Raw genomic sequence first — 11,291 nt, 5'->3', positions numbered from 1 at the left:
AGAACAGAGTGAGCATTTACAGAGATGACCAATATTTGCTGAATTGAATCAGATTGCATGCTGGTAAATAGCAGAGCTGGGATATCAGGCAGGATCCCCAAACACTAAATGCTGCTGTGGAAGCTTCAGTCAGTCAATGAACATTTATCAAGGACCACCTGTGTTCTAGACACTGGAATAAACATAGGGAACACAAGGAAAATCAAAAGCAGTCTGCCCTCCTTAAACTCACAGTGTAATTGGAGTTCAAAAGTTGAAAAAGCATGGAGTTCAAACATGACATTCATTGACAGCAGTGGCTTTCCCCTGCCCCCTGCCAAACCCCCAAAAAGATGCGACACAGATGATAAGAGTTCGTGCTCAGACCTCTTTCACACAATCAGAGTCAGGGCAGCTGAGCTGTGGGAGCAGAAGTCAGCACCTGCTGCAGATGACCAGCAGTAAGGAGGGCACCTACCTCTCTCCTAACTGTGGGGGAACTGATGATGCCTCTGGGCTGAAATTAGACCCTGAGTTGGCTTTTCTTCTTTGGCCACAGATCAGACTGAGTTGGAAAGATGAAGGGCAGTGGGGTAAGTGAGACTTCTTCATGGCTGAGGACTGTGGTTCTGGGGAATCTGATTGGCTGGCCAGACCCTTTGAACTCTTCTGTGTATTCATATGTGATATCCATGTTCCTTTGCTCTCCTGTGCTAAGCTCAGGCAGATTGTAAGTAATGAGACAGGATTTCTACTTGGCTTCCCATCATTCATAGCCTCTTGCCTTCTGCACATTTGCCTCTTAAAATTCCACTTCTGCTACTTACCTGTGTGATGTTGGGTAAGACAATGAACCTCTCTGGGTCTTTTTTTTTTTTCATATGAAAAGTGAAAGTGTTGGACAAGATAACATTTTATGCCCCTTCCAACTCTGAATCCTCTGATTCTAATGACACTGGTGTCACTGATATGACATAGTCATCATTACTCAATGTTTTGTTCTCTCTTCTAGAAACCTCAGGCTTCTTGCAGCTCAGCCCAAAACATGATACTGTGAAAAAACCAAAATAAAACAAAACTATATTGTTTTGAACTAGCCCCACACATTTTTGGAATTTTTAGAAACCTTTTTGTTTGTTTGTTTGTTTGAACCTATCCCCACACAGCTGAGAAACCAGACTTGTTGCTTAAACATCAGATTTGTTTAATGCTAGACTCAGGACCTAGGTTACCTTACAGGAAATCTTTCAGATCCAAAGATTAATGTGAGTTGTTTTTCCCAGCCATGTATCTCAAGCAATCCATGTCTTATATGGAAACTGCTTCTGTGCTGGCCAGTGAGCTACTACTTCCTTGTACCTTTGTTTGAACCCTATTTATATGGGGTCATATTATGATGTAACTTAGAGAGGCTCAGACAGAGTAGGCCACCCCTTTTTTGGCTCTTCTTTCTGCCGGATGACTTACTAAATATCTTTCTAAATTATTTTAGTTCTGGATTTTGCTCTTTTCCACATCAATCAATACTTATAAACCAAAGAAGATAGGATTCTGAGTCCTCTCTTTTAGCACTGTGTAGGTCATTGTTTCTGGGATCCTGAGGCCTTACCAAAACAGAATAGGGAGATTGAAGAGACATAGCTTTAAGGTGAAACTGCTCCCCGGGAATGAGGGTGGCCCTTGGACCACTCCAGGGTGTTCTGATGTGGCCTCCATAGAATCACATAGCACTTGGGGATTAAGATGCAGACCAGCAAGCCAGCACTGGAGGCCAAGATGGCAAATATCTCCACAGCCACCATGGCCTTTCCCTTGGTGCTTTGGTAGGCAGGGAGGAAGGAGACCCAGACACTACAGAACACCAACATGCTGAAGGTGATAAGTTTGGCTTCATTGAAGGTGTCAGGCAGGTTCCTAGCCAAGAAAGCCACCGTGAAGCTCCCCAGGGCCAGGAATCCCATGTAGCCCAGGACACAGTAAAAGGTGGTCATGGAGCCCTCATTACAAAGAATGAGGATGTGGCCAGGCTCAAAGTCAGTGACCACATCTAGGAATGGGGGAGATGTGGCTATCCAGATAACACAGAGGGTCACTTGGATGAGGCAGCAGATGAGGACAACAGCACTGGACACTCGTGTACTTGCCCACCTCTTGAGCCAGCTTCCTGGCCTTGTAGCTTTGAAGGCCAGAACCACAATGATGGTTTTGGCTAAAACAGAAGAGATGGCCACTGTGAAGGTGATTCCAAAAGTCATCTGTCTGAGGAGGCAGCTGGCTGTGGTTGGGCGGCCAATGAAGAGCAAGGAGCAGAGGAAGCAGAAGGTGAGGGAGATAAGCAGAGTATAGCTGAGAGCTCTGTTGTTGGATTTGACTATGGGGGTGTCTCGGTGTTTCACAAAAATCAAGAAAATGATGACTGTGAGGAGAGAGAGGGCAAGGGCTAAACAAGACAGAGCCATCCCCAGAGGTTCTTCATAGCCCAGGAAAGTCAGGACTTTGGGGAGGCAGCCATTTCTGTGTGTGTTGGGATATTGGTCCTCTGGGCACTCTGCACATTGCTGCATATCTGTGGGGGCAGAACCAGGGATCACTAAGTTATTTCCTCCCCACCTCCCGGACTATCAAGACAGGTCATGTCATGATAACACACTTCTAGGTCCACCATCCCCTTGTCTCAAGGCTCCTCTTAGAACATTGTTCTTTTCAGATATTCAAGGGCAAAAAGGTCATAGATTTAGGGTTTGTTTGTTGTTTTTTTTGCGGGGCAATGGGGGTTAAGTGACTTGCTCAGGGTCACACAGCTAGTAAGTATCAAGTGTCTGAAGCCGGATTTGAACTCAGGTCCTCCTGAATCCAGGGCAGGTGCTTTATCCACTGTGCCACCTAGCTGCCCCCAGGTTTAGATTTAGAACTGGCTTAAAGGACAAGGATTTCAAATTCCTCCTTTTAAAGATAAGCAAACTGGGTTCCTGATAGGTCAAGTGAGTTGCCCAAGGCCACACAGACAGGAAGGAAGAGAATTAATACTCAGATACCAATTCCAATCCCATCTTTGCTGTACCAAGCCATGAGAGAAAAGGAATTCACCCCTCTTCCCTTTATCTCTGGGAGGACCTGGGTAGTATAGCTAAGAAGCTTGATTCTATTGTTTTTAGGAAACATTTATGAAGCACTTACTGTATCTGGTCCTATGCTTAGTCTGGGGAGAATAAACAAAACAAATGATTCTGTACGTGTATAATATTTGTGTATATACCCAGATGTATGTATATACACCCAAATATATGTGTATATACCCAACAAAACATGATCGTGTGTGTATTATATATGTGTATATATACGTGTATATATCTATATATATTTCATATAGACACATAAAACATGCATTATATGTATGTGATATGTCTGAATTGTGAGAAAATAATGGCTTTGGGGGATCCCAAAGACTCCCTCACTCAAGGGCCTAACAACTGACCTTTTAAGACTGACCCAGAGTCAGTCAGGTTGGACCTTGGACTGTGAATAGAGGCAATAGAGGTTAAAACCACCCCTACCTGAAAGCCTTCCCCTCAGAGGGCCTGTCCTCTGGACTCTGCTCAGCACGTACTGCTCATGGGCCACCCTCAAGTCCAGGAAACTAATAGATTGGAATGATGCTAGCCAATGAGCTTGGAGCAGTGTGTAAGGGCTGCCTCTCCACTAGATTGCAGGGAGCTTACACTCTCTCATGCTTCTTTTGGCCTGGAACTCAGAAGAAGCTGCCATGCACCTTTCCCTCCCTCCCTCTCTCTCTCTCTCCCTCCCTCCCTTCCTCCCCCTCTCTCTCTCTCTCTCTCTCTCTCCTATATCCTAGGTATGAGGGGCTTCTGAACTTTCTGAGCCACATGCTCTCTCTTTCCTGATATTTTATATGCCTTAATAAATGCTTAATGCGCCAAACTGATGTTAAAGCCTCTAATTTATAAGTAGCAATATATTAGAAACCCCAGCTAAGTTCCCTAAAACTTGGGACAGAGAGAGGCACCCCCATATAATTTCAAAGGACACAGTATAATAAATGCGTCATCATGGTAATTAACCTCTCTAAACCTCAGTTTCTTCACCTATAAGAATGAGAGTGGGGGCAGCTAGGTGGTACAGTGGATAAAGCACTGGCCCTGGATTCAGGAGGACCTGAGTTCAAATCCCACCTCAGACACTTGACACTTACTAGCTGTGTGATCCTGGGCAAATCACTTAACCCCCACTAACCCCCCCCCCAAAAAAAAAAAAAAGAATGAGAGTAATAATAGCACCAGGGTGGTTGTGAAGACAAAATAAGATAATATGTGTAACATGCTTAATAATTCTTAAAATGCTAAATGAATGATAGTGGTGGTGGTAGTAGCAGTAGTAGCAGTAGTAGTAGTAGTAGTAATAGTAATAGCTAACATTTATATAGCACCTACTATTTATATAGCACTTTACAAATATTATTACATTGATCTTCACAAAACCCTGGGAGGCAGGTACTTTATAAACTACTAAGACTGACATAGTCAAAGTCAATAATAGAGCTGTCAACTACACTCTGATCCTCTCCCTCATGCTCCTCTTCCTCACACTCCTCTTCTTCATCTTCTACTTTCTCTGCTCTTTCTTCTTCTTTAGCTGCCCCAACCACAGCCAGTAGATGACTTTTGGAATCACCTTGAGAGTGGCTATCTCTTCTGTTTTTGCCCAAATCATCATTTTCCAGTTGAGGAAACTGAGATAAAAGAGATTGAGTTGCCCAAGGTCACACAGCTAGTAAGTGACAGGGTCTGGATTTGAACTCAAGTCTTCAAAATCCTTCCCTGGTTTCTCATTGGCTACTGAATAGAATGCACATTCTTCCACCTGGCTTTAAAGGCTTTCTGTGATTTATTCCCCAGTCCAAGAGTAGAAATGAGCTCTACAGAAGGTGATGAATTTAATTATTATTGGAAATATTTAAGCAAATGTTAGAAACCACTTGTCAGGGATGTGCTAGATAAGTTGCTACTCAGAAAGGGATTGGCCTGGATCACCAAACCACCTCAGAAACATGAATTCCATTTTTTTTTCTTTGTATTCTCACCTAGTCCATGACCTGTCACATAGTAGGTGCTTAATCAATGTTTATTGGCTCATTGATCCTGAGTATTTCTTCATACCTCCAATGAGGAAGAGCCCACCACTTCCTGAGGCAGCTCTATTTTTTGGTTTAAGTAGTTCTGGAAACTAAATCATAATAAGATCTACCTTTTATGTAGCCCTTAAGGTTTGCCATTAAGGTACTTACAAATGTCTTCTCCATATTATCTGTTAAGGTGTAGAGCCTTTGCCCTTGGCATTGACAAAAGAAACACTTGTTCCCATGAAATCTCAGATGCTTGTGGGACTGAAGTGTGCTCAATTTTTTTCATAGATGTGTGGTTTTATTTCTCTGGTCTGGAGAGTTCCTGGTTTGGAAATCCCCTATTCCAAAATAGAGTAATGATTATTCACCGGACAGCTTTTCATCTACCAGAATTATCTGGGAAGCTAAATTCAGGACTATTTAGTAAATAGTGTATATGAAGACCCATATAGAAATATATTATACAAACTCCATGGCAAACCTCAAAGTCAGGAAGACCTGGGATCAAGGTCCTTATCTGACAATTCATTTACACTCTCAGCTATCCAGGCAATGAACTATGTAGTCTTGCAAAGGGAGGGCCTCTGCAGAGAATACATGTTACAGATGGTGTATATTATAACAGAAAGAGAAAAAAAAACAACAAAAACAACAAATCAAAACTGTTCATTTAAAGTCCCTGAAAGTCTTTTCTCAGATGTCCTCTAGGTGTAGTCGTGGAATAGAAGTCTTTTCAGGGGTTGATGTGTGGATACTGGTAATCAGCCAGGAAATTTCCTACAAAATTGAGCTTAACACAACTTTAAAATAGCTTTGTCAATAATCAAATCAAACAATGAAAGTTCTCAAAAACATGTCTAAGGGAATTCAGAATCTTAGTTGTTACACATGAAACATATAATAAAACAAAAATTGAAACATTCTTTAAAATTATAATATTACTATAGTCCCCCCCTTATGGAGGGTAATTGAGAAGACAATTGCTGCGATTAATTATTAAAAATAATTTTTTATCTTTGTTTCATCACTTTTGCATCATCTGCCTAATTATCCTCATGCCATTATGAGAAATTAAAAAATCTAATATAATTGGTAACAGATGTCAAGGCCAAATTCAACACTGTATTTATCATGACACCTGAGATAATTATGGGGGTTACCATAAAAGAACAGAGAAATGATGGGATATGAGCATTCCCACACTTGAGCAGTATGTACTGCCCATACAGTATGCCAGGCTTAAAAGAGGTGGATGGAATATATGTCCATGCCACCGAACATATTGGAAGAAACTGAGTCAGACTTAATCAGATGCATGGGATTGAGATGTCCATGGCATCAGGCATATAGGAGGGAGCATAGAAGCCAGGTGTAGAAGTGAGATGGGTGGGATCAATACTTCCAGCCATCTGTACAATATTGTGGGGAAAAATAAAATATTAAACCAAGAGAATCCAACCTCAACATTTGTCAAAAGCCGTTCCCTTGGCCATACCTTGACTTCATGCATGTCTCCCCTCTTGTGACAGTTCAGTGTCTGCTCTTGCGTGTATTCCTCTTGTGATTGGATGGCATCTTGGCCAACTGGCATCTGATAACTCAGAATAAAGGCAATTAATGTCTTAAATGATAAGTTCCCATAATCCAAGTCTCATATGTATTTAAAAATTGAGGATAATAAATGATTGCAAAAAATGTGAATACATCTTGACTCAGAACACAATATATAATTATGCAACAATTTCAAATAATACCCCTTTTTTAAAAACTTAGTATACAATTACTTTTGTGAAAAATCTGAATATATTTAAATACAAGTTAAAGCATAACAGAATCTCAAAGAACTTTTTTTTTTGAAAAAAGAAAACTTTTACAAATGTTCCCCTCTTTTTTTTTTTTTTTGGAATATGCTTATCAAAAATAATACTTCTAGAATCAATTTACACTTGCCATGGCAAACAATTTGCCAGGGAAATGCTTTAAAGAGTTTGATCAAATAATCAGTTGAGAAAAAATAACAAAAACAAACAACTCAGAATATGGGAGCACAATACTCCTAGAATTAACACTGTATTATGAAATCAAAACCATCTTGCAATTTTTTCAAAATTAGATAAATGAATAGAAGAAAATACACATGGAACATAAAAGACAGTGAAATTCAAACTAAGGAAATCTAAATGAACATGAACTTAAAGAGTATTATAAAATAAACTTGATCACATGACTAAAAAGCTTTTACAAATATTCTCCTTGTTTTAAAAACTAAGTATAAGACACAATCTCAAAAGCATGAAAATCTCTATGAAAATAAACCCATACCATTAATTTCAAAATGTATATGTAATAGCATAGAAATCCTATGTAACCTCTGAACTGATACAATTACTCTGAGTGAATTCAGAACACTTTTGATTCCGATATCTAAAATCCCCAATACTCATATCAATACCTTGCTGCTTACTTCTACATTTCTGTAAAATATATACCCTTCCATGCCAAAAGAAGCATTGTCTTGAACTATGTTGATGATTGTCATTTATTCAGCTTAAGTTTTTCTTCTTTAACCCCTCTATATTGTCTGTCAGCCTTTTCACCATACAAATGCTTTATAAGATTACTAATTAAAGACAAAAGCAGGTTAGCAAAATTATGAACAAAACGAGCATATCTGGAATTTAAAGGGTTTTCTAAAGTTGTCTCAGAAGCACAGCCAGGCTGGGGAAGGGGTGAGCCTGAAGCTGCAAATGCAGTTAGAGAAAGTTGAGCATGCGCATTAGATCTTTGGACTTCCCGGGCCAGGGAAGCAATGGGCTTGGCCATGGGAAGAGTAGAGGGTGGGTTTGGAGAGGAGGGGAGGGACCAGAGCAATTAGAATCAGACTTAATTTTGAACTCAGGCCTGGATTCCTCTTCCCCCATTGGCCTCCAGGTGCTAGGGGATTAAAAGCTTCTAGAGGGTGGGTCATTGCCTCCAGGCATGCAAAATTAAAGCAACAATTAGTGTTAGAACTGGGAAAAGCTGCAGGAATCTCTTCAGGTTTCTCTGAAAAAGCATGGTTGCATGAGTGGCTGAGGAGCTAACCTACATTGGTAGTGAGAGTTTCCTTACTTTGGAGGTTCTTGCACCACTGAAATCATACATCCAGTCCTTATCTCCATTCTTATGGAACCCTAAAAACTTGTACCCCATGTGTATTCTCACCTTTTTGGTCTGAAAACTGCCCCACTGGGCAGGGTTTACAATCAAAACAACAGTGGGGCCGTCCTTGTGCATGGATCTGGTTGGACCCTGGAGGGCAACTTTCACTGCAAACAGATTGGGGGACCTGGGGAGAAGCAGGACACACCTATGATTAGAGCCACTCCCTCTATGAAGAGAACATAAAGGGGCCATGTTCCACATGAGCTGAAGCCAGAGCACGTTGGCTAAAGAGAAGAAAGTTGATAACACCAGGACAGCCTGATGGGAATGTTGGAAAAGTCAGTAAATCTCAGAAGAAGATTTAATATAGAGTGTGAATCCACTGGAAATCAATATGATCAATGTTGGAGTCCCAAGACTCTCACACAAAGGCCAGAGAGAATAAGGGAGTGCTCAACAGCACTGCCAAGGATAAAACTGTCATTAACCTTGTATTCACCATCATCATCCAGCTCTTCTCTTTTCACTTGTTTATTCATTTTGTGCCAAAGACCTCAGGCAACTTGGAGCACAAGCTGGCACACGCATGCACAAAAGGGTTTTATGGAGATTCAGGGAATGCAGAAATAATCAAATACAAACAAGAAAGGCTACCCACATATGCTACTCATGCCTTCCCTAGCCCATTGTGGTAGGAATGCCAGGTCAGTGAGTGGACATCAAATGACATGACATGATCAACCTCTCAGTACCTGAAGAAAGATGGTCGGTCTCAGAAGATGATGTCAAGGACACAGGTTTTGTTTATTCATTGCTTCCCACCTCTTTAGGGTCCTCTGTAAACCACCCCTGTGGGCAGTCTGATGTTGGGGTAGCACTTTATTTGCAGAACATCGTGTACCTATCATCTCACTGGAGACTCACAGAAGCCTCATGAAGTGAATGCTATTCTTTTCTTCTGGAATTTTCTTCTGAAAGTGTATTTAGCGGGGACTTCCGGGGTAGAGCCAAGATGGCAGAGGAAAGGCAGTGAGCTACTGAACTCATGACATGATTGCTCCAAAAAACATCCAAATAAGGTCATAGGACAATGCCCGGAGCAGCAGAACTCACAGAAGAATGTGCTGAAATCATCTTCTAACCAAGAACGGCTTGGAAGGTCAGAAGGAGGGAGCTGCTGTGCTGATACAGGAGTCGAGCTCAACCCCACAGTCACCCTGACACAGATCCAGTCCCAGGAAGGCCTCACCAGAGAAGGAGACCCCCAGAGCCTCTGAATCAGCTGAAGCACCAGTGTTGTCTGGAACTAAGCTCACAGTTTGGTGAGTGGGCTGAGCCCTGGGCAGGGGAGAGACTACAGGGGTCTATGCTGGTGCTAAGGCAGAACTTGGATTTTACACCCCTGCTGAGAACCAGGAGGTAGGCTCCAGTAGCAATGGCCCAAGTGGGGGAGGGGCACAGGCTCCTAGGAGCTGACAACCACAACACACAAAGTTGGTTGATTAGAAGTTGGACTGGGGTCATCTAAGGATCAGGGAACAGGCCAGGCTAGTAAAGAACCTGATCCTCCTTAAATCATACCACCTGGGACTTCTTAAGCTTGGGATACTGCAGCCTGGAAGCAGTGCCCCACTTTAAGGAGCTAAAAGTCTAGTAAAAGAAAGGCAAGATGAGCCAACAGAGAAAGGTGAGGACCATGGGAAGTTTCTTCAGTAACAAGGAAACCTGAGGGGCACCCTTGGAGGAAGATGTCAACATCAGGGCCCCTATATCTAAGGCTTCCAAGAAAAATATGAATTGGTCTCAGACCATAGAGGTGCTCAAAAAGGACTTTGAAGATAAAGTTAGAGAGGTAGAGGAAAAAATGGAAAGAGAAATGAGGGTGATGCAGGAAAGACATGAGAAAAAAGTCAACAACTGGAAAAGGAGGTACAAAAGCTCTCTAATGAAAATAATTGCCTAAGAATTAGGATTGAACAAATGGAAGCCAGTGACTTTATGAGAAACCAAGACACAATAAAGCAAATCCAAATGAATAAAAAAATAGAGGGCAATGTGAAATATCTTCTGGGAAAAACTGCTGACCTGGAAAATAGGTCCAGGAGAGATAATTTGAAAATTATTGGTCTACCTGAAAACCATGATCAAGGAAAGAGCTTAGACACCATCTTCCAAGATATTCTCAGGGAAAATTGTCCTGAAATTCTAGAAGAAGAAGCTAAAATAGAAATTGAAAGAATCCACCAATCACCTCCAGAAAGAGATCCCAAAAAGAAAATTCCTAGGAATATTATAGCCAAATTCCAGAGCTCTCAGGTCAAGGAGAAAATATTGCAAGCTGCCAAAAAGAAAGAATCCAAGTACTGTGGAGCCCCAGTCAGGATAGCACAAGATCTGGCAGCTTCTACATTAAAGGACTGGAGGGCATGGAATATGATATTCCAAAGGGCAAAGGAAATGGGATTACAAGCAAGAATCACCTACCCAGCAAAACTCAGCATTATCTTTCAGCAGAAAAAATGGGACTTTAATGAAAAAGAAGACTTTCAGATATTTGTGATGAAAAGACCTGAACTGAATGGAAAATTTGACTTTCAAATACAAGACCCTAGAGAACCATAAAAAAAAAAATGGGAGCTGGGGGACATACCTGGGGTGGTACAGTGGGCAACTGTCTTGTGTCTGAGGCCTGGTTTTGGCTGGGATCCCCCTGGGTCCAGGGGTGATGATTTGTCCACTGTGTCACTTAGCTAGATGATAACATCTTTAGGGTTAAATTGAGGGGTGAAGGGAATTCATTGGGGGAGGGGGAAGGGCAGAAGTGAAATCCTACATGAAAGTAACAGGAAAAGGCTTATGGAGTGGAGGAAGAGATGGGAGAGGAGCAGGGCAGTAAATGAATTTTACACTCATCAGAAAAGGCTCAAAGACCTTAAACTCTTCAGAGCTGCCTCAAGGAGGTTCTAACAGACACACCCAACTGGGTGGAGTAATCTATTTAATCTGGGTAGTAAATGAGCCTAACACT

The 11,291-nt window shown here is 41.7% G+C and overlaps 1 protein-coding gene across 1 annotated transcript in view; it reads right to left on the bottom strand.

Moving 5' to 3' along the window:
* Positions 1 to 1,622: 1,622 nt before the first annotated feature.
* LOC122748299 (vomeronasal type-2 receptor 26-like) overlaps positions 1,623 to 11,291 on the bottom strand; it is a 23,688-nt gene continuing 14,019 nt past the window's right edge. Inside the window, exons 4-5 of the mRNA XM_043993962.1 lie at positions 8,324 to 8,447; positions 1,623 to 2,545 (exon numbers count right to left, since the gene is read on the bottom strand). Of these exons, the coding sequence (XP_043849897.1) occupies positions 1,623 to 2,545; positions 8,324 to 8,447 (1,047 nt within the window). The remainder of the gene's footprint in view (positions 2,546 to 8,323; positions 8,448 to 11,291) is intronic.

This window comes from Dromiciops gliroides, chromosome 3 (genome assembly GCF_019393635.1).
Source record: "Dromiciops gliroides isolate mDroGli1 chromosome 3, mDroGli1.pri, whole genome shotgun sequence".
NCBI lineage: Eukaryota > Metazoa > Chordata > Mammalia > Microbiotheria > Microbiotheriidae > Dromiciops > Dromiciops gliroides.
This window is presented reverse-complemented; position numbering and strand designations above follow the sequence as displayed.